The following is a 23895-nucleotide window of genomic DNA, read 5'->3' as shown; positions in this document are numbered from 1 at the left end:
ATTATTTTTACAGCATTTAACTTTATAGTTGAGCTTTGAAGGAATGCCTAACTACACTCAGTTCATCATGGTGTTAGTTCTTGGCTTACGAATGTAAAAATAAGATAGGTAGGCAGGAAACTATGAACATGCTACCACAAGCAGATTTAATGCATGTTGCTTTCTCTTTTTTACAAGCCTGGTACTCCAAATGACTGGTCGATTTTGAACATGCATCCTCAATTTAACTGCATAAGCTAGCTTTTACAAATGCATGATGAATTCAGCAACAGTGTCAAAAATTGCATGCATCATTGCATGGCAACTATTTGGCAAAGAGACACTGCTGCTCCTCGGGGCGCCTTTTAATTGTGGCATTTTGTGTAGAGGGAACGTAGGCACTGCACGGGTCTGTTCATGCTGCCTTTGAATATACTTGGGAGTGGTAAACTTTCCTTGCGTTTATTTAGTTCACTGCATGCCCAGTGTTTGTGGTGGCCTTACAAAGTTAATATGCCATACTTATTAACTGCTATCTCTCTTTTTATTTTTTACTTGTACCTGGACTGGCTCGTCTTGGTGAGCACACTTTTCTCCTGCTTATGCAAAGCATAAGGCTACTAATGGAAAAGTCGCTGGATATTAGAAAGTATTTCAACAATTATTCACAGGGTTTTATTATCGCAGAAATGTCATTTAGCCTGTTTAGTCCGTATAGTCCGTGAGAGTACTGAGCCTTTATAGTGGAGTTGCTTCCTTGTTTATTTCAAGTTAATGTACTAACTCTGAGGCTGAAGTACAGGTCCCTCTAATACGAAAGGGAACAACAAATTTGCACAAAAAAGACTAACCATTTTGGTTATTTCCCTACAAAAGTTAAAAATTAGTTTTGGTTATTATATGGCAAGAGGAAAGCTAGTTAGAAAACAGGGAAAAGTTGCTTCACATATATAGTATAAGGAGTAATCATCAGTTGAATGCTCAAACTCCTTTCACATCAGAGGGACCTTTACATACCAAATAAGATTGAAGTAGACCTTTCAAAGGTAGGAAAAGCAGTAGTGTAACAGCTTACAAGTACTGTCATTGAATTGGCTTCTGTGGATCCACCAAAGCTTTTTGGCCTGTTAATAAGGAAATAAGTTCTGTTCCGTGCACCAATTTTTTTTATGCACAAATATTTAGCACTGCTTTGTTAAATAGTTACTCTGAGGTAATAGGTTAGTGTACTTGTACCATATGTAGTTTTAATGCCACATTCCTAAAAAAAATCTGCTTCAGCTTGCTGATCGGAAAGCTGCTGCATAAAAAATTATGAAGAGACATGATTGGGTGCTATTTTCTTTGCACAGACACTCCACCAACTCCCAAACCGGAACGGCCACTAGGAGCTTGCAAGCATGATGAAGCTACCTGTCAAAACGGAAAATGCGTTCCGCGGAAGTACGTCTGTGATGGGGACTATGACTGTGATGATGGCTCTGATGAAAACAACTGTGGTACGTAGAAATCTGCATTTTGGAATATCTGAAATCTAGCAGATGTGCCCTCTGTGATAAACAACCTGTCTAAATATCTGAAACATTAAAATATCCCATTTACTCTCTTAATGAATGCACTTTTCCCCCAATAAAGGTGAGAGAATTTGAAGGGTGCATTCATTATGCAGGGTAAATGCTGTTAGCAAAAGTTTATATTCTAACAACAAAACTAGCAGGTGCTTGTGTTGTGCTAGTATTCATTATGAAAGCAAATACAGTGCTTCACCAAAACTTTCTCACCGCCACGGTGGCTCATTAGTTGTGGTGCTCGGCTGCTGACCTGAAAGACGCGGGTTCGATCCCGGCCGCAGTGGTCACATTTCGTTGGAGGCGAAAGGCTAGAGGCCTAGTACTGTGCGATGTCAGTGCACATTAAAGAACCCCAGGTGGTTGAAATTTCTGGAGCCCTTCACTGTGGCGTCCTTCCTAAGCCTGAGTTGCTTTGGGGCTTTGAACCCCTATAAACCATAAACCAAGACTTTCTTATGAGAGGAGTCATTGCAAGGCTTTTTCTTGCAGCTGTCTTTGCTATTTGTTAAATGGCATGTGCTTATTTCATGTGTAGATTTTTCTCACTAGGATTCTGTTTCTCGGTTTAGTGTCGATCAGTTTTTGTAGAATATTTGTATTGCTGGAAGCATTGCCTTCAAGACCATGTACTGTCAGCATCGAATTAAATGCGAACAAGATCATTGCATTGGGAACAATGTAACAAAAGGATCTTAGTTGTGGGAGACTACATACCAGCATCTTTGGTCTCACTGTGATGTCAAGAAGATCGCTGTATGGAAGTGTTAATAGAACCTGGCCGTAGTTTTTTTCTGTCAAAACTTGTTTGCATTCTTATTTTGGTGTTTTAGGTTTCTGTTATTGTCCTGTTTGTGTCTCATTTGACGCCAACTGTACGTACTTTAGTCTTGCGTCTTTAGTGTAGCCTACCAAATTTCAGAAGCTGTGGCCACAAATGCGCATTAACAGCCTCGTTTTGTTCCAGCTCAACCCTCTCTCTGTGAACCAAACGAAATGCAATGTGACAACAAGAAGTGCATCCTCAAGGTTTATTTGTGCGATGGGGATGACGACTGTGGAGATGGCTCAGATGAGAGAAACTGCCGTAAGTGAACTGCACAACACAGATTTGCTTTTGTTCATGCTGATATGACTGGTCGAAATATGTAATCCTCCGCTGACTTTTCCAGTGTTTCTGGGTGCAGTTTGTTGCTTACATTATTCAATATTGTAAAAGCAAAGTTTGTGCTCTGTACATGGTGCTTTTTGAATTTTTGTTTTGTGTGGAATCAATTATAGTTTATATAGTTTAACTTCATAACACAGTTCACATGGATTGTATGGTTTGGTTTTTTCAGGTGACAATATTCCAGGATCCCCATGCCGAATGGGAGAGTATCAGTGTCTTTCTGGAGACCAGTGCATTCCAAAGAGTTTCCATTGTGATGGAGAGTTTGACTGCCAAGACAAATCTGATGAAATTGGATGCTGTGAGTTGCTACCTTGGGTCTTTTAGTTGCTGTACCTGACTAAACCATGAATTCCTGCCTTTTGTCCTTTTCGAATTTGTCTCAAGTAGAAAATTAGGTCATATAACTCAAAAGGATGGTTGATTTTTTTGCTAGCTGGTAAAAGTTTTGCAAGGGTATCATTATATACACACTGCCTTGCCTTATAAAACAACACTGAGCACAAATACTAATTCTCTCCTGTTGTCGTTCTTGATAAGTGTATGTTCTTGTATGCAAGCTTATGCGTTGACTGGCCTATTTTTGGTTGTGACTTCACTGAGCACGAAATACATAAGAACTGTTACCTATGGCAACAGTTCGTAACAGTTCACAAATAGTCAGCAGTTCTGCGTTCACACAAACCTTGTGTTGCTATTCTTTGAACTCCAGAAATCTTTAGAACATCTGTTAAAAATCTATATGCGCGCTCATTAGCATTTTTTTTCCTTTCCCCATAGCACCACCAACCATCACGCAGACTCCACCGGAGGTTGTTAATGCACTGGAAGGAGAGACAGTCAACATTACTTGCCGTGCAATTGGCAACCCAGTGCCACTCATCAACTGGCGTCTTAACTGGGGTCACATTCCACCACGGCCCCGGGTGACAACCACAAGTGAGGGTGGCTTTGGCGTAGTCACCATCCGTGATGTGCGCCAGTCGGATCAAGGAGCATGGTCATGTGAGGCCATCAACAGCAAGCAGAGTGTCTTGGCCACTCCAGATGCCATTCTTGTTGTCAAAAGTAAGGAGAGTTTGCTGCTTATTTTGCATATGTTTTGTGTCTAACATTTTTAAGCCACAATAATGTACAAAACCTGTCTGAAAAACAAAGATGGAAAACAGCAGTTATAAAATATAGTGCAAATTCAATTTCTGTTTGTTAGACCTGGTTGGAATATGTGAAACTGGCTGACATTTTTGAAGCTTGAATTAGAGGGTGTATTTAAAACTGACATCAAATTAGGCCTTTGTCCTCATTCGCAATCAACTGCTTTGTTTTATTCCAGCCATAGTTTCTAGACATTTTTGTCCTCTTGTAGCAGGCAGGGAGTTTGTGTAACTAGTTTAGGCACACCATACCTCTTGGTTCAAGCTGTGCAAATTGACCTTCAAGATTTTCTGTTGGTGCCCTCAGTACAACTGGCAGTGCTTGTAACCTGCTTGCTAGCATACCTCTAGCTTGAATTTGCCATTGTTTTGTTTGTTTAGTTCGAAATAATAAGCTTGGTCCATTGTTGGGAACCTTGGGTAGGGTTGTGAGCTAGAGCCTGGCTGAAAAATGAAATATACTGACTTTTAATTAAAATTAATGCAAGAATCTGGGGTGTAAGGAATGGATGGCAAAATAGATAATACTTAGTATACTTAGCAGTTAAGTTTGTTGTGCACTTCAGAGTAATTGCAAATGTGTGCTCGACAATATGTGACTATTCTTCACATCTTAATAGTGGCATGGTGGCATGCAAAGCTTCCAAATGCAGGCACAGCTCTCTAGTTACCTTGTATAGCCTGATTACACCCACCCTGTTCACTTTCAGATAAAGGTGTCTGCCATCCGCCACTCTTCAATGACAAGGCCCAGTCTGGCTCGGAATGTCTTCGCTGTTTCTGTTTTGGTGTGTCTCAGACATGCCACAGCAGTAGCCTGAACAAGATAACTGTGAGTAATTCTGCATTTTATATTAAAGAGTATTCATGATTATAATATATAATTATTCTGTTTTTGTGATTAGAATCTCAGAAAGCTTGCAGCTTGCATATAAGGATAGAGGTCAGATCTTATCTCTGTCTCATATTTTGTTTGTTCTTATTGTGTGTGGCGCCAGTGAATTTCCAGCTAAATTATGCTTGCGCATCCTTTTCTGAATTGTGCAGGTTGTGAAAGAGCACTTTTCTGTGCTTTGTAATGTTCGCATCGACATGTAATTTGCACAGGGTTGGTGTATAGGTAAAACCACTGAGAAGGAAGTGATTGCAGTATGTCAGTCAAGATCTGAGCTTAATTTCATATGATTTGGCCTTGCGCTTTTGCTACTGAGAAGTAAGTCTGCTGATCGAGCGGAGCATAGCAGACAAAGTGGTCCCTGCACAGGGCACATACAGTATGCATGCCAGGACTGAGGGCAAGTGAAAACTGTACTGATTTGAATTCGAATCTTTTTCTGAACATCTTTAATAGAAGAGCACTGCCACTTTATGAGAGTTGAGAACCTTTGCTTAATTCTCAAAATCACATGTACATAAACTAGGTAGATGAAATGGATGTAGCTGTTTGGTTTGCATCACTGCAAGTAATTTCTCTGCAGGGCTAGGTGCCAGTTGTGCAACTCATTGTTATTCAAAATGTGGTCTTTGTTGCATTCTTGCTGCCCAAGTCAAGTGCTAAATGTACCCGAGTCTGACAGCTCAGAACTTGACTTCCAACCTGCACAAGTGTCATGCTCGAGTTCTGAGGGAAACAGTTAGTCATTGCTGACAAATGTCATGCATTCGAAAACCTCTACTAGGTACTTAATGTTGGGTTTTGTTCTGTATTGTTTTTTTTTTTCTGTCATTGCCAGATTCCACTAGCCCATGAAGTTTCTGTTGCTACCATGAGCATTCTTCCTGATGGGAGCTACATGGATGTCACCGAGAAGTTCAGGCCTAACCAGAATGCCATACGTTCTAACCCTGGCAATCGTGAGTTCAGGATAGACAGCCAAGTGAAAACTTCAGATGCACCTGTCCACTACTACTGGAGCCTGCCAGCAGAATTTCTTGGAAACCAGGCAAGTGACATAGTTGCATCAGTTGCATGAGTTTGTTGAAACTTTATTCAGTTTTGGTGCCAGTAATGAAAATGTACATTGAAGGCTTTGTTGTCATGGATGCAACAAACAAAAAAGTTGTGCAGTTGTTTTTGTGTAGTTCAAAAGATTCAGAGTTAATGTTTGGCACTTGTTCCTTCCAGGTGAACAGCTATGGAGGCCACCTAAAATACACTTTTAGGTATCAAGCATCCTCAAGGCCTGTGCAAGCTGCCGACATTATCATCAGGGGAAATGGAATCACACTGTACCACACACTGAGGCAGTCTTATGGACCTCTCAGGGACAATGCCATTGAAGTGCAGTTTGTGGAGGTAAGTGATAGCTTTCAGTATATTTAGTGGTTTTTAACGCGATAGCGTTGAGGAGCTTGTGTCGCAGAAAAGCCAGCATCGGTGGCATTGGGACGCGAAAATTGTGATTGGGTGTTAGGGTCATGACCTCACAGCCACATGAGCTTGCGTGAGAATTTCAAACAACCCATGGTGCTCATGGGAAACGTCGCATCACACGTGAAATGAAAGTGATTAAAACATGACATGCAATGCGAATTAAAGGTCACCGCATTTCTAAGATGTTCTACCTTTACAAAGTAACTCGTTTGGCTTAAAGAAAAATTTTAATAATTTGAACTGGGATTCGAACCCATGGCCCCTTGGTTGCGAGCCAGTCGTGCTTCTGACCAGGCCGCACAAGGCACGCTTTCATGGCTTGGGAACAAGTGTGAGTTTATATGTATGTTGTGCGGTCTTTCACATAAAGTGGTATCTTACAACTGTATGCTAATGAGTATGTGTGTAATTAGAGAGGACCACAGGCCGCTATCGCGATATACCCTTAAGGCAGAGCCTGTTTGTCCTCCGATTTTTTTTTTTTTCACATGGTACCTGCTGATGCCCTACAGTGTGACAATTTTAATTAGCACTGCCTCTTGCTGCCTCCTGCACTTTGTGGCTTATACGAGGCACTGGATTGTAGCTAGCGAGTTGTGGCTTTGCAGCAATGCTCAATTTACACTTCTTTTATGAGATAATTTGATCATGTAGTTGGTGCTTGCCTTATCAATTGGCTGCCTGTCATTGTCTGCGATTCCAGGGTGAATGGCACAAAGACGCACGGCACAGTGCCAGTGGAAGTCCTGACACAGCTACAAGGGAAGACATTATGCTGGTGCTCCAAAATGTAGAAGGTGTCTTTATTCGGGCCAGCTTTGACAGCGAACTAGCAGAATCAAGGTATGTGATTGCATATCATGGTCTCCAAAGCTCTTCTTCTTCTAGCAGTTCTGGCTCATCTTTTATGAAGACCATTGGCCAGGTTTAATGGCTGATACTTTCGCAGTTAGCTTCACATGTGCACATTAACGCAGATTTATTTCACTTCGGTACATGCTGCCGCACTCATTCATCTCACGAGTCGTAAACCTTTTCTATAACAACTGATGACAATTTTTATTGGAATTATTGTGTTCAGATGTTTCTTGCTTGGCCTATCTTGTTGTTCAGCAGAAAAAAAAAATATATGCTGTATCTTTCTTTGGATTTTTTTTTCTGCAGCATACACAGCCTGGAGATGGACTCTGCTTCTTATTCGAATCCCAAGAACCCCCCTGCTGCCCTTGTGGAACAGTGCTCTTGCCCAGCTGGCTATACTGGAAATTCTTGTGAGGTGCGGCTTTAGCGCAATTTGGAAATATATGCAGCCTACTGAAATTGTTTTGCTGCCAATTTGAGTCAACTTTGGAGCGTACAAAAATCATCTTGAGAATAATGAACCTTGAGCATTCAGTGCCCTTCATCGAAACCTAGCTAAGTCGCTTTTATGTGCAATAACTGTTTGCGAAAGAGAAAAACACGAGGTTATCTCTCTTTTCTTTTTTTGGTAGTCATGCTGCTTAGCAGGCTTAAGACATTTTTAGGGCACTAACTATTAAGGCAAAGGTTCTTGGCCTAAATGCAGTAGTATTTGCCATGAGCATCAAGTGTGTATGCAGCAAAGTGGGGCTATGGCCGTACAGTGGCCGTAGGGTAGCTCTAGGCTGGCAGCCCGCACAGTACTGCCCTATGGGGGCATGATTATGTGACCCTTTCATGCACATAGCCCATGTTTTGTGCCTCACACTAACCTTTCCAAAACAGAAACGCAATCATCATGCACTTGGGTGTCGCAGATGTAGCAATAATTTCAAAAGCATGAGGAGGAGCAGCTAGCACTGATCATCCACATCACCAGTACAGGTGTCATTGCCAGTAAATTTTTCGTTGCTGCCTTGCAATGGTAACCTGGTTTTTTTTAATTTCTTTTTCTAGAACTGTGCTCCTGGCTATATCAGACGGCGGTCTGGGCCTTATCTTGGCGAATGTGTTCAAGGAGTACTTCCTTGCAACTGCAACGGCCATTCCAATTCATGTGACCAGCAGACGGGGCGCTGTCTGGTAAGAAAATGTTTTGCAGCTGTGGTCACCCGAAGTGCGCTTTGTCCTTTCCTCCTCCCTCTTTTTTTCTTTTTCTTTTTTACTTGTGCAGTTAACTTGTGCAGTTAACTTGTGCAGCCAGCAATGCTGAGCACCCAAGCTGAACACCACATCATGTTCTATATCATGTATAAGCTACTAATACCATATGCAAATAATTTTTAATACCAAGAGATGCTACAAACTGCCTGTTTAGTTTGTGTAGCGATATAATGCACCTCTTTGAGCATTGCATTGACACCACTTAGGAGTTCAGCTTTTTTGAGAGCTGCAGGCTTGCTGGCAATGTTCAAAAGGAGTCGGTTCTTCTAATCTTCAAAATGATTTGAGAGATAGTCTCCTGCCTTCTTGTCGTGAACAGCAAATGTCTTCGGTGATCCATAGGCTCGGCAGTGTGTCATTCTGGCACTGACCATGTATGCTTCTTAGGTTCGCAGGTTCTACTCCCAGTCATCAAGTTTCACCCCCATCAAGTTTCTATGAACGTTAAATACAACATTTTCATTGTAATCGGATTTGTTTGCACGTTGAAGAACCCCTGCTGGCCAGAAAAATTATCTGAAGTTTTCCACTACAATGCTTACTTCATGATCTTGTGACAGCTTTGGTATGCAAGAATAAGCAAATCTTGAAACCGCACTTGACTGTAAATTGCATTCATTGTTTGTTATCACATGCATTGTGGATCACTTGGGCTGCTTCGTTTATTTTCTCACACGGTCGCACTGCTCTGCAGAACTGTCAGCACAACACTGATGGCCCAAGCTGTGAGACATGCAAGCGTGGCTTCTATGGTGACGCAAGGCGAGGTTCCCCCAATGATTGCCAGCCGTGCCCCTGCCCAATGGTTGATGTGCCTGGAAAGTAAGCACAGAGCCTTTTGCTTCCTGCATTCTGACCCTTTTTATTATATCTTTGGAAGTGGAGGACACTGCTTACGAGGTCATGGATATTGCAATAGGACAAAAGCACAGGAGATGTGCTAGTCATTGCTTGCCTTCGTATAAACCATATGTTACTCGCTTGTGTTGATGCAGTGGTGTGCCTGTTGTCCCTAAGGTCAGTTAAAATAATATCTTGGAAATAGATATATGTTAAATTTTTTATTTTGTACATGTACTCCTTAAGAGGAACATTTTTTTAGTGCTAAATATTAACTATGCGGAAGTTCATGGCTAAAAGTTGGATGAGTAGACGCTTCACTACATTGCCATTTAACCTGAAGCTTGTTTTGGGCATTAGGCATATATTAAGATAGTAAAGCAGTGAACCGCCGTGGCACACATTACTGCATGAAAAGGCGATCTATAGAATTTTCGTCTTCCTTGAAATATTACTTTTTATAAAATGTATTCGTGCTTTCTTAAAACTATGCATTTGATAATGGGCTGGTTATAACTGTTTCACATGTGCACATGAAAAGCTATACCCTGTGCACATGGCCATCTTCAAGAGCTACGCAAGTGCACAAGAAGCAGCTGTAGTCATTTTGGGTATTTATTCATGCCCTGTAGCTGTATGCTTTCATCCATACATTTTATAATGTGGCTTCATTCCAAAATGCATGCTGCATGCTGGTGCAGTTCGACATTGTTAATTTGGATTTCAGTACTCCTGGAGCCATGTATTATAGTTTAAATACACCAATAAAAGTAGGAAAAATGGCGCTATTTCATATTTTCTTCTAACTTCATGTCAACTAAAACTGTTGTCTCTCTAAGCACCATAAGCAGTAAGCAGCAAAGAACAAAAGAAAAGGAATGCAAATTGACCTTATTCAGGTGACATGTTTTCCTCGAAACTAATTAAAGATTGGTTAAAATATGAAAACACAGGACAGAATTTTTTTCAAATGATAGCTTTATATATTATGTTGAATATAATGTTTTCATCGTGCTTATATACGTTGCCACATTCTGTAAAGCTGAACGTCTAGGTTATCGACTGCAATTTTTGATCACATTTGTACATACCTTGAGGTAGAAGCAAAGCCTTATCTGAATTCCATCATGCATGGTCGAGACTGCACCATGTTGTACATAGTGTAACCTTCTTGTAGCGAACCCGTTTTGAGTAGATACTTGGTGCATAGCATTAATAAGATGAGTTGGCTTGTTAGTAGTGTAGTTTGTTAGCATTCCTTTCCAGCATGTGTGTATGGAGGCTGCATTCCCAATACCTTGCTCTCTCTCTCTTCCCTCCCTACCAATTCCTCATTCAGCCTAATGACCTCCCGGATTGCTGGTTTCCCCCCGGAATGGTAACCTCCTCCTTTCCTACTAACACATTTCCCTGTGCTCTTTGGTGTGCTACTGGCTAACCTACTCCTGCTGTTGACTAATAATATATATATATAAATTTTTGATTTCAGGTCAGCAGTTTTCCTTTACTGTTTCCCATCTTTTACAGTCTGCATGGTTATTTCATTTTATTTCATAGTCAATTTCTAATTTTAATTGTTGCCAAGAGCACTTATTTGGTGCCAGTGCCATTGTGACCATGTTTCCGTGGGTTTGGCTTGTTGCATCCTGAAGCTGTTTGAGATGTTTTGAGACTGTTTGGTTACCGTCCTAGATGTCTTTGTTTAAATGGAGCTGAAGTATTAAACTTAATTTAGTTTAGCGTTAATGAAGCAATTTTTATCCAAAGAGTTCAGTTCCTGTGCTGAACTTGTAGGAAAGTAATAATTTGCAAGAGATAGGCTTATTAATCGAGTAGGTGTAATAAATTAAAAATTGGCGGTGGTTTAGCTTTTGTTAAACCTGGAGCGATGCGATAGCTACAGCTGGCCGAGTGGAAATTGGTCACGTGTCCAACCATGTGACGAATCACGTAATCAGCCACGGCGCTGTGCCGCCGGCAGCTGCTCCTCACCACGTGACCAACCACGTGACAGCGTGGCGGCACAGCCACAGGGCGGCAGTGCAGCCGCCACGCTGAAGGCCCAAAGTGCTGCCGTAATGTAGCTATCACTGCAATAATAGCATGGATAAAGTGCCAGCAGTAGTTCTTCTTTCTAGCATAACATATAAGCTTAAAAGTCCACATAAATATGAAAATAAAGCCGACAGGAATGCTACTAGTGCAGACTGAACTTTCAACCTAAAATTTCACATTTGGTGCTCTTTAAGGATAGGCAGCTGCCTTACATTTCCTATTTTGTAATTGTTAATGACCATGCCGTACTTAATTTCTAAACCTAAGCAAACTGTCCTATACTGAGGAAAGACATATAAGTGCAAAAATACGAACATGAACATAGTGAGGGAACAGCGTCCTGTTCCCTCCCTGCATCTGTGTTCTTATTTTTGCGCTTCTGTCTTTCCTTTATTGCACCATCACGCCCAGCAAGAAGTAGTACTTCACTGTCCTATACTGAATTAGAAAGGAGAACAGTGTGCGTAGATGAGATTTCTTATTAAAACACTTGAGTAGGTAATGTCTTACAAATAATAACTGCAGGGGGTGCATCGTGCTCCAAACAACTGCAGCTATGTAGCCATGTACTTTTACTTGAAGATTGTGCCTTTATTTTTAGCCACTTTTTAGTCAGCTTTTACTTATTCTTTACTCAACATTTCAGCAACAACAATACAATGTTGAAGGGAGAAGTAGCCAAAAGCCAAAGTAAAGGCTTGACTGAGGCTGCGCACCTTTGCGAGGCAGTTGCAGCAGCGAATATTTTCATGCTTCATTCCTGTGGGGAATGTGTTACGCTAGTAACACAAGTATTATTTGACATATCTGTTTAGCATTTTAAAATGTGGTCTTGGTACATACATGGAAAATGCAGTTGCAAATGCATATAGAACAACCTAAAATGTTCAGGGCAGGGACAATGTCGAAGAACACATTCAAATTCACCTGCAAAATGCATACAATACATACAGGCAAAATGCATTTGCACTTATGCATATAAACATCTACAAGGAGCAAGGACGCATTAAAAATTCATGTGCACACACAGCTAATTGAAAAGGAATAATTGAGAAATGAATTAATGTTGCATTTATAACAGCAGGTTAGTGCAGAGACAAATGCAAACTATTTAGTAGTCGGGGAATCCTAAGTCAAAGCATCTCATATCCTAATGGGTCCAGCAACGTGGTATGGTCCAAATGTCACCAAAACGTACGGAGTAAGGTTTAGTGCTAGGTGTTAATGGGCAATGTCATCAAAAAAGGGGTTTTTGTGTTCGCGGTGGGTTTCATATCGGCATATAATGTTGGTTGATAAAAATCAGTGGCTGGTGTGACTATCATGGGGAGCATTAGTGATTATGCAAATTACATTTTTCTCCAATTTGTGTGGTTTTGGTATATTTGTAAAAGTCGTGGTTCCCCAGACCAAGTGGCAGTACACGAGTTTTGACAAAAAAATGGATTTTTATTAATTTCTTAATCCCAGGAGGCAAGAGAAAATGTTAGAAAGCATGCCAAGAACAAACACTGCACAGTTGACTTAAAAGATGATTTACATGACTGTCCCAGGACATGTTTTCGTCTAATATAACACCTAGACATTTTATCAAAGGAACTATTCTATACTAGTACAGCTGAGGACGAAGGTAGGTGGATATTTGGGGTTTTTCTTTTTTGGCCGAAATAGAACTGTTTAGTTTTCATGGTGTTTATTTTCAGTGAAGGGGTTCTGCTCCATGTATGTTGGCTAGGTGTCTCTTGTTGGAGTGCCCTCTTAGTGAATACAGTAGTTTCTACATGCACCAGGGCTCTGAGAGATCCACGATGAAGTCAAAACTTAAGTGCATCAAATTTATTAGTTTAGTATCGCTGTTTAATTATCAGAACACAAGTAATTTTAATAATCCGGCATCATTTAGCTTGCAGAGGGTGGGAAGCCAGAATGCACAGAAGAAATATATACTGAAAAACACTACAAAGCTGTAGCACAGGCAGCTTGAAACAATGCATGCATAGCTCTTTGGCCATTCTGTTAATTGCCTCGTGAATACTCTGCACATTGCCCTGCTTCATTAAAACCTGCTCTGCTACTCAGTTGTCAGCTCATTTCTGATGTGCATACATGAAAGCAGGATAACTGCCAGGCAAGAACAAAGTGAAAAAAAGCTGACACAGTGCTGAAATGACAAATGAGAGTACTTTGCTCCTTCAGGGGTCATTTTGCTAGCACTTTTTGAGTTATGGAACCGATATGTTTTCTACATTAAAACATTAAGAGCATAACATTATCTCTGAGTACTAGTTTTAAGAATGGTTCGATTGTTTTTTTTTTCTTCACTGTGAACTAAGTCATAGTTCACATAGGCTGTGGTCATTTTATTCAGTGTGCACAATTGAGGCTTTTCGACTGCTGCTGGATCACAGCAATGCACAGCAACTGTTTCTGCATAAACGAAGGGTGCATGTATGATTTTTTGCACTTTGAGCATTCAAAAAAATTTTTGAAGAGAGGCAATTCTGAAACTGCCATTATTCAGAGTGAAAGGAGATGTTTCCTTTGCCTAGTGCTCATGAACTTTATGACTGAAGTTATTTTGTACCTCCTGTAAATAAATATAAAATATCTTCTTTTTTTTTCAGTGATAAGTTATACTAATAATACTTTATTGTTATGTTTTACATTAACCATACTTCATTAGTTATGAGAATCCTTGCATGTCATCTCTTTAGGTTTTCGCCATCTTGTGTGTTGGAAGCTGATGGCCAGGTGACCTGCAACACATGCCCAATTGGCTTTGAAGGCAGGCGTTGTGAGCGTTGTGCTCCAGGCTATGAGCGATACCCACCCGGTTCTTCAGATGGAGCTTGCCACTTGAAAGGTATGTCCTGTAGGCAGAAAGCCTGTTGTGTGACACCGAAAGAAAAGGACCATTATCAGTCCTGCCTGTTGATCTGCAAGAAGACTAAGAATGCTTTATAAAATGCACTTTTTTCTTGTGCAGGGTGATTAGAGGAAATAATTAAAAATGTCTGCATGCATTGGTTCAGAGTGTATGTCTGCCATAGCCACTAGGAAATGTCTCTGATCTGAGCTGTGGTGCACACTGCAGTCACTCAGAGGCACAACATGATGGGCTGAGGTATCGTATGACTGTTACTCCTGAGGTCTGTTTTCTGTGTTCGAATCCTCACTGAGAGCTGAATTAAGTCTGCTACATCATTTAATACTTGCACTTAAAAGGCCTTGCATGGGCATTTCGTGAGCTGTTTGGCCGCCCGTCTCGGCTGCGGGAGGTGGATGGTTCGAAACCCACCACCGGGCACCCACCGGTAAAAATGGGTACAAGTGTCCCCCGGCCTGGTGCCCGGCTTTCTTTACGGGTGTTCGCTTGGGAGAAGCTCCGTAAACCCCGCTGCGCCCCTCGCGGGCGAAGCCCCAGTCTCGGACAACCTCGCAGCCTGCTAAAGGTGGTGCCCCTTCGGCCAACGTGGCTCGAATCTCGATCACCTGCAGCTGCAGCTGATGCGCCCTACCCTGCCACTTTTTTTGAAACTGCGGCTTAGCCCGCGGGAGGCGCAGCGTGGTTTGCGGAGCTTCTCCCAAGCGAACACCCCTAAAGAAAGCCGGGCGCCATGCCGGGGGGCGCTTGTACCCATTTTTACCGGTGGGTGTCCGGCGGTGAGTTTCGAACCAACCATCTCCCGCAGCCGAGACGGGCACCCAACCAACTAGGCCACGGCTCATTCATCATGGGAAGGTCTCTGTGGTATCTGGAATTTGTCTGAAGCTGTCTAGTAGAATCTGCAGGTTTTCCAGTTTTTTCTCCTTTCATTTTTTTCTTTACTTTCCGTTGTTTGGTAAATGTGTAATGTTGCAATCTAAATACCGTGTAAACTCCACTGCTGATCACAATCTTCGAACATTTTTATTTTTTTGCAGAATGTGAACCTGGGCAGTTCCAGTGTGGTGATGGGTCATGCATAGATTACAGGAGAAGATGTGATGGCCATTACGACTGTAATGACTACACCGATGAACAGAACTGCGGTAAGCAATTTGTGAGCTCTTGGGGGGCTGCAGACATTAGTTCTAATGATCATTTTTATCAGAATATTATGCCAAATAAAGCTGCCATTCATGTAAATTTTAACTACATATATGAAGCTAATTTTTAATCTTTTCTTCTAGTAAGTATGGTTATAATTGGGCGCCATCATAAAATGTTACCGAGCAGCTTCTAGCGCCAGCTTATTCACTAACCAATTTGCAGATGGTCTATATCTATAAAGACGATGCATTTATTCTTGATGAGGCATACAATGCAACACAAACATTGAAGCATGGAGTGTCGAACTGTGTGCTTCATAATGTTTTTGAACCAACTAGCCTGCAGCAACATCTTAATTCATTTAGTATTCAACACTTCACAAATATTTAGCTCTGGTTGCTTGTGGCTATGGAACCTACTTTTCCCAGCAGTATGAGCAAAGGTGTTATATTATGGAATGAAGTTTAAGCTAAAATATAGTTTAGGCTGGGTGGCTATAAAGTGGTTCTTTTAGAGATTTTTTTTTATTCACTAGAATGACCCAGACATACAACATAATTAGATTCAAATCACTGTAAGTATAGTGCATCTGTTCAATGGGTGCATTTTTATACTGGTCTTGCTATATTAATATCAGAGTCTTTTACATTTATAAATGCCTTTTTGCCCATCTAACGTGCAGCAATGTGCTTGCTTCTCTCCATTTCTCTTCATTAACATGACAACTGAAGACACTCGGAGAATAGAGAAAATACTACATATATTTCCCAGTTTGTCTACTTAGCTTAGCCTAGGCTTAGGTTACTAATCCATGCAGTGCAGTAACTTTCATATTGCCGCAGCATGTACTAGGAACATTTCTGCATCCATAGTTCAGCTGTTAAATTGTAGCACATGCTCTTTTTCTCTTTATAATGCGTTTTTCTTAAGTGTGACAAATATCTCTTGCCTCAGTGGCACCTGCGCTATGTGTCATTCTTTAAGTCTGGCTCTCGGCTTTCTATCCTAGTCCTACATCTGGTCTTTTCTTACTTCTGTGTCTGTCCTCTTGCGGATGTTCTCGGCTTCATCTTCTGCCGCTGTGCTTTCTGTTATGTGTCTCACTGACTCACGCTGTTCTCACTCCCAGCATGTGGTTATAACCAATTCAGATGTCCTGATGGAACATGCCTCAGTGTTCGCAAAAGGTGCGACGGCAAAGCAGACTGCATAGACATGTCTGATGAGAGCAATTGTGGTGTGTGGAATCCCGCTTACTAACCTTGAGCATGTGAGGATGCTGTGTACCTAATGGCATGCTTATCCATTGCACCTCTCTGTCTGGCCACGCCTTCACTTTTCTTTGCTTGTCTTGACATAAATATTAGAAGGCAGATAATGGAATGTGGCCTCTCATCCCTTTGTTGCACTTTGTATAACATCTATAGTGCTGCAGCAGTTTGAAATTTTCTCTGAAGAGTTTTGGAATTTTCATTCAACTGATTATGAGCACTTAACATGACAAAATGTTTGCTTGCATGTAATTGAAGTTAAGAGGCTAGGGTATTCACAGTCATGACATGTAAAATAATTTCTGGAAGAATCACAATCACAAAAATGTGATTTAACACATTTAGATTATTTTAGCTGCATGCATTTATAAATGATCTTGAATGAGGCCTTGAATGATCTTCCAGAAACTTAAGTTTGAAAAGGTTATTTAGGAATAATGCATGGCTGGTGTTATATTAGGCAAATTTTTTCGTTTCTGCTGCTGCTTGCTGCATTAAAAAAATTGTCTGCAGTACGATGCCTTTTAATATTCTGGGCAGCTTTAATTCTTTTATTGTTGTTATGATGCATATACTGCAACCACCAGCTCAGTGAAAGTGTTTTTGCATTTAGTCTGTGTAGGGAGCAATGGCCAACAAATTTTATACAACATAGTGAGTAATGAAGGTGTATTACTTTAAAATGGCTTGCATGTCAAAGCTTGCATATATGATAGAGGTAACCTCAGTTTAAATATATATGTTTATCCTAAGCTACTATTTGCATGTAAATGGCATTATTTTTCTTTTAAACTTATTGACAGTGCTTTCAAATGCTTTGGCAGCTTCTATCTGTAAGTTGCTCATGAGAGTGGCATTGTTATAGATATCAGTACAAATATTTTAACAGTATAGTTGTTGGTGCTATTAGGATGACGTCTTGAAAGTAAAAATGATTTCTTCCTAATGTAAACTACAGCTCTGTGTCCCGCACTGCATCAGGCATGCTGCCCTGTGCATGTGTTTGTCTAGTTATTCTGTAATGACTTAGACTGCTTCTAGCTGATTGTAAAATTGTTATGAAAATGAGCACTTATTTCTCTCTTAGTATGTTCTAGCTGCAACTGCCTACTTATGTTAACGGTGGTGGCAACTATGTCCTTCCAACAGGTGCACCACGCTGCGATGTAGCTGGCAGCCTGAGTGCAGATCGTAGCTCATCCACTGGTTTGTGCCAGTGCAAGGTATGTGAATGCATCTTGCTAACCTTTTGCCTTGTACTTGAGGTGTTTAAGTTTGTCAGTAGCTGTGACAGCAAGTCACAGTGTCAATCAGGTTGAAATTGACATCAAGCACCTAGCAAATGGGGTAAGAGACCGACAGTTGCTATGGCTCACCATGGTGCTACAGAAATATTGTTGAATATATTTAGTGATGTTGGAGTGTTGTTGAATGTTGAACATCGAGTCTTGCTTGTGCATGCGTTTGACCTCAGACAGATGTCGGTGTGCTGCCAGCTCAGTTGTTTTTTCCAGCCCCTGGTCACAGGAGCCTCATGTGACCAATGCAAGGCAAACTCCTTCCACCTACACCCAAGCTCTCCTCTTGGATGTGTGGAATGCTTCTGCATGGGCATCACGAAGTCCTGTTCCAGTAGCTTCTACCACAGAGAGCAGGTGTGTTTTCTTTGTTTTCACCCTAGCCTACTGAGTCCTTAATATCTTTGCACTCATTGTAAACACTTGCAAAGTGCTGTTTAGTACATGATAGGCATCAAAGCAATGGTGATGGTAAAGATTGTGTCGTAAGTAGTCTTTACAGTTGCATTTGTTATAGTGTTACACCACAGCTATTTAATGGCTTGTTTATAGGCTGCGTGGCATTCGTGGTGTTGTAGTAGGTCGCACTGCTGCCCTAAGGAACTACCTTGCACTACCTTTGTTGTCTTCGGGTAGGGGTGCACACTCATCCATGATCACGCGATTGGCTGCTCACCTCGTGCCTCATTACCACCTCTGTAGCAGACAAGCAGCTGATGGACAGTACCATGAAACTCTCTGTACAATTAAAATAATGTATTCATAATCCTAAATGTGCCACTCGAGCAGGAGTGCAGCAGCGGCTTTGTCAAGATCCATCTGTGAATGCAGTTTTAATAGTTCAGTTAGCAGTAAAAGTACATAAATAACAAAACTACACTTTCTTCAATCAAAGAATTCACCCACAACAGCTGCACTTTAATAACATATTGTTGAGTATTGTAATCATGCTTTAATTGAGTTTTGGTTCCCCACTTATCTAGTCACGCATTGCTAAAGGCCTCTTTGCTGTGGCAACCAGCACTTCTTGAAGCCTGTTTTTACTGGACAATTCTAACTATTTGGGTAGTGAAGGGTCTTTTTTTTTCATGTCTGCCATTAAAGAGGCTCTGAAAGGGGCTCTAATAAAGTTGGAGTACGCATGTGACGTTATAAGATGCCACTTCACAAATATCTTTCAGCAAGAATTTTTTTGATTCACTTTGTAGAAGCTGAGTTATCTGTAGTTAAAATTCAAATTTCATTGACTTCGCACCTTCTCCTCTCCTCTTATCACTTTTTGCATGCTCAAAGGTCCATTGGCACTCCTCCGCTGGCCCCAACACAGGGGGACTTTAAACACTCAACCAATAGCCATCTCTAAACAGGTATATGCAAGAGCAGTGTGAAAGAGGACGGTACGAGCATGAAAAAGTTGTCGAAAAGGGCTCGCCAGCTTTCACGCGTGATTGTAGGTTCTCTGATGCATGTAGAAATGTATTATTGGCTCAGGTGTTCACTGCAACACAGTGCATGCAGTTATTGAGCGAGTTGATGAGCTCTCCTTGGTATGTGTTTCAGAACCCCTTTAATATGAGATTAGCTGTTTCTTGCTATCTTGATTCTTCGAAGGCTGCATTCATGTTTGGAACATTTCTTCCTTCAAGCTTCTTTCTAAAATTTTGCTTTAGTGTAAAGGTTTCACAAAAAAGCCACAACTTTGTTGCTTCATGTAAACTTTCTCCAGGAGCTGCTCAGGTTCTCCACTAGCACTGAAGGAGTCCTCCTGACAACTTTGGATAGGGCAACCACAATCGACCGTGGACTGAAACTGGATCCCAGGAGCAAGGAGCTGGTTTATCAGGATTTCACGTCACATCCCCGACAGTCCTACTACTGGCAGCTTCCCCAGAGGTTCTTGGGTGATAAGGTGAGCATTTATTTCCTGAACAGCTTCATAAATATATGTTGAAGGGGTGTTGTAAAAGACAAAACGTGGCCCATTTCCACCTCCAAAACTTTCGTGAGATGGTAACGTACAGCAATTCACAAAACTCGGACACAAAATAGACACATGCCCACATCATTGTTATTGTTTATATGTGTGTGCTGTATAACTGATGTTCTCCATCGGTCACCTGAAGATAGTGAACAGTACTGTCCCAAGGATAATACGTACCAAGCTTTTGTGTTTCAACTCTTTCCTTTCATTATGTAACAAAAATTGATTTTGCTGCCTGTTTGAAGAAGCTCACAAGTGGCATTTACTTGCAAGAGTATTAGGCCCCCATTAATTTTTGCTACATAACACATCAGAAGGGTTTGATCACTGAAGCATGGTTTGTACTATTCTGTATGACTGTAGATCGAGTTTTCTTACTCACTGTGCCAGTGGTTCTTATAGGAGCTTGGTGTACTAAGGTGGTCTTTCATAGCTTAGCTGGGGAGCTCCTGGCCACAGCGGCCTTATTTTGATGCAGGTGAAACGCAAGGAGCCCATGTGCTGTGTGATGCCAGTGCACGTTACAGAACCCTTGGTAGTTTAAATTGAGAGCCCTGTACCATGGTGTCCCTTATAGCTCTTCTCGCTTTTGGGCGTTAAACCCTATATACCGAACCATACTTCAGCATAGTGATTCCCACAATATATTCTCCACTTGGAAATCATTCGAGCACATAATTCATTCTTGTGCTATCTTTGTCAACAGGTTACTGCATATGGAGGATTTCTGAACTACACTATTAGAAGTGATGGTACGGAGAGGCAAAGCAGAAGTCCTGATGTCCAGATCACAGTAAGTTTTTCTCCAGGCCTCCCATTATTGCTTTGATTGGTCACTGTGCTTAGCCATAGTTGTTTATTGCACACTACGCTCACTTGCAGGGAAACAAGATCATCCTGATCTATAGGCACCCCGAGAGGCTAAAGCTCAGGTTCCCACAAACCGTGTCCATTCCAATGTATGAGGTGAGTGATGTTTTCATTGATTTTGTTTGTACAACCACTTTAACAAAGCTTCTACAGTAAATGAACTACAAGAAAGGCAGTTTTAGGTCTAGTGCTCCTAATTGAAGTGAATACAAGAAAACTACCATTTGACAATCATAATTTAACTGCCTGCAATTTTTGCCTGAACAAATATTGCAGAATTTCACCTGTGGAATAGGTATTAAATCATCTGAAACATAACTCTAAGGCAGTTATAAAGGATGATGTTGATATCAATAATTAAGTTGCATGCAAAGCATTATATTCAAGCCTTATCGAAGTGTGTTTCGGGATAATAGCTGTAGCTTTTATGATTAACTGGATTTCATGAAGCCATATGACACTTGTGTGCACTTGTATGCCATTTTGAACTCGGTTCTTTCTTTCAAGAGTTAAGCGTGTATATTATCCAACCCTGTGCAGGTGGAGGCATTAAGCTACACTCTGCTTTTTCCCTCTTTCAGACATCGTGGATCAGAGCAGACGGCCTACCAGCGACCAGGGAACATTTCCTGATGGTGCTTGCCGACTTGAGTTCGATTCTTATTAAGGCTACTCTTAGTGAGGAGACTGACACTGCCAGGTGAATTTGCATGTTCTCACACAGTTGATGGGCAGTTGCTGTTGAAAGAAATAAATTTTGTGGAGTAGCAGCAGTGAAGTTTCTGCCAGACTTGGGAGCTCGACTTAACCTCCTGCTCTCACTTGCTTGATGACGACTGGTTTGTGTGCCAGCTCACTCAGTTTGCTTAAAAGAGCGCTGGAACACTTTCTCTAGTCATCACAAGAAGCGCATCAGAATCACCGGGCCAAGAAATTAAACCAGTATGGCTTTTGGCAAACTTTCAGTATTGTGGCCTTGTAAATAATGGGGTATCTTGAGAACATGGCAAAAGCATTGCACTGTATGGTTTATGTAGTATTGCATGCAACATAAGTCAGAACAGAATGAAACAAGCATGTACATATTGCATCGTTAACTGTTACACAATAACTGTGGGGCAAAAAATTCCATATACATTTGTTGCATGCTGGGTGAGGTGGGCTTGATTTCTGGCTAATACTGCACCACTATTATGCCCTTTTCTTTCACTCAGTGGCGTTGATATTGCTTTTTAATGCTGCAAAATGCATCCTGAGAAAATTAATGCTTACCTGTAGCCTTGTGGAAGCCTCCCTGGACGTCGCTGTGGAGTATCCAACTGGTCAGGCCCTGGCCCACGCTGTGGAGCATTGCCGCTGCCCCATTGGCTACAAGGGACTCTCTTGTGAGGACTGTGATGCCGGCTACACGCGCTCAGGGGCAGGCCTCTACCTGGGACTCTGTGTGCCCTGCTTCTGCAATGGCCATTCCAGTGACTGCGACCCTGAGACTGGGGCCTGCAATGTGCGTATCAATATATGTGGCTGACTGCTGCGTGAACTTTGCGCTTGCTTTCATTCGTGTCCACAAAACAAATTGGCCTTTGTCTCGCTCTTTGCTCTTGTTTCGCAGAACTGCCAACACAACACTCAGGGTGAATACTGTGAAGAATGCCTACCTGGTTTTATTGGTGACGCCACTGGAGGCACTCCTAGTGACTGCGAAGTTGTCCTGGGTAAGTGTGTGCTGTTTTACTGAGGCTGTATGTATTTAGCAGATTTAGAGACTGCAGCTTCTCTTCATCTCAGTTCCACCCTGTAGTGAATAGAGCAGAATATATAATACCACCTTTGGCCACTTGAGATTTTAGGTGGTTGATGCAGGCTACTTTTGAAAACTGCTCTGCTTTTCTCCAGTATGTTGTCTGCAAGGAGAAAACTGAGCGCACAGCAATCTTCTCAACTCATTAGTCCATCTGCACTTATTTGCATGGCAGCAAAGATTGCTCTTATGAAGCTTGTGCATGCTTAATGTGCATAATGACAAAATTTTATGCATATATGAATTCATCTGAATGGATGTAACTGAATGCAATTACCCATTTCTGCATTTTAAACAATTACTCTCACATATAAAGTTAGTGATGTGTATTATCTTCTGTTGCCCTGCATTGTAGTTATACCTTTCATTGAAGGTTAAAACAGTATACAGACACCAAGTGTCAAGTCTATGGACTGCACCATCAATGCTTTGGTCAGCATCCTGAAAATGGCAGACACACTTCAATGCTGCCTTACCAAAGTGGAAGCTGCATAGTGTGTGCTATAGTGACATTTCTATCTGTGTGTGTGTGTGTGTGTGCGTTTGTGTGCGTGTGTGTGTGAGAGAGAGACTGCAGAGGAAAGACAAAATGAAAGGCGCTCGTTTGCAATGTCTCTTGCACTGCCAACTTTAGCATTCGTCTGTCTTCCACTTCCCACTCCTCCTCTCCTTTTCTTAGTACCTTCTTGCAGATGTGACAACAGGGGCAGCAAAAGACAGGAGTGCGATGTCAGAGACAACTGCCCATGCAAGGTAAGCTTGCCTGGCATGTTTATCAAAACGTGCGGTAGTGATCCACTTTTACCGCCTATGTCCAGTACGGTCTGGTGTGTCATAAAGAAGAAATCTCTGACTCTGCACCTCAGCACTCTAAAACTGGAGCCCCGGAATTCTGCAATATGACTTTCGCTGTGCTCCCGATTTCTGGGTGCAACATCCCAAAGACAATATTTGATTGCTTCAAAGTGCTCCATATGCCATTTTTGAGTGTTCCAAGGTAACCAGTAATGTGAGCTTTGCTGCTGCATAGTTTTCATGGAATCGGGCAGCATCGAAAGCACAGGGCAGTCTTGTTTCACCCCTATACGTTTCTCTTGTTTCAGAGCAATGTGCAAGGCAAAAACTGCAATCGCTGCAAGGAAGGCTACTTCAACCTGGAGGCATCCAACCCAGAGGGCTGCTCTCGTTGCTTCTGCTTTGGGGTCACGGAACAGTGCAGCAGCAGCTCTTACTACAGGAACGAGGTGCATTGCCAGGCCTGAGTATTTTGTTCTGTATAAGCAATTAACATGGAGACTTTTAAGCCTAAAATATGTTTCTTTCCATGCCAGTTTTAGGAAAGGCTAAGTAACACTATAGCTTTCCAGGACATAAAC

The 23895-nt window shown here is 41.6% G+C and overlaps 1 protein-coding gene across 50 annotated transcripts in view; it reads left to right on the top strand.

Moving 5' to 3' along the window:
- LOC144120523 (basement membrane-specific heparan sulfate proteoglycan core protein-like) overlaps positions 1-23895 on the top strand; it is a 329407-nt gene that overhangs the window by 228274 nt on the left and 77238 nt on the right. For 40 of the 50 annotated variants that reach the window (XM_077653042.1, XM_077653040.1, XM_077653039.1 and 37 more), the window contains 24 exons: positions 1332-1478; positions 2515-2634; positions 2888-3019; positions 3499-3786; positions 4583-4704; positions 5606-5815; positions 5998-6168; positions 6950-7089; positions 7411-7522; positions 8164-8289; positions 9065-9192; positions 10550-10588; positions 13980-14128; positions 15190-15297; positions 17719-17792; positions 18084-18224; positions 19594-19776; positions 20555-20641; positions 20731-20814; positions 21300-21418; positions 21997-22222; positions 22331-22433; positions 23199-23272; positions 23623-23763. In XM_077653042.1, coding sequence (XP_077509168.1) covers positions 1332-1478; positions 2515-2634; positions 2888-3019; positions 3499-3786; positions 4583-4704; positions 5606-5815; positions 5998-6168; positions 6950-7089; positions 7411-7522; positions 8164-8289; positions 9065-9192; positions 10550-10588; positions 13980-14128; positions 15190-15297; positions 17719-17792; positions 18084-18224; positions 19594-19776; positions 20555-20641; positions 20731-20814; positions 21300-21418; positions 21997-22222; positions 22331-22433; positions 23199-23272; positions 23623-23763 — 3224 coding nt within the window. The remainder of the gene's footprint in view (positions 1-1331; positions 1479-2514; positions 2635-2887; positions 3020-3498; positions 3787-4582; positions 4705-5605; positions 5816-5997; positions 6169-6949; positions 7090-7410; positions 7523-8163; positions 8290-9064; positions 9193-10549; positions 10589-13979; positions 14129-15189; positions 15298-17718; positions 17793-18083; positions 18225-19593; positions 19777-20554; positions 20642-20730; positions 20815-21299; positions 21419-21996; positions 22223-22330; positions 22434-23198; positions 23273-23622; positions 23764-23895) is intronic. The other 10 variants (XM_077653043.1, XM_077653044.1, XM_077653041.1 and 7 more) reach the window with 1 other exon arrangement.

The sequence above is a fragment of the Amblyomma americanum genome, chromosome 2 (genome assembly GCF_052857255.1).
Source record: "Amblyomma americanum isolate KBUSLIRL-KWMA chromosome 2, ASM5285725v1, whole genome shotgun sequence".
Classification (NCBI taxonomy): domain Eukaryota; kingdom Metazoa; phylum Arthropoda; class Arachnida; order Ixodida; family Ixodidae; genus Amblyomma; species Amblyomma americanum.
This window is presented reverse-complemented; position numbering and strand designations above follow the sequence as displayed.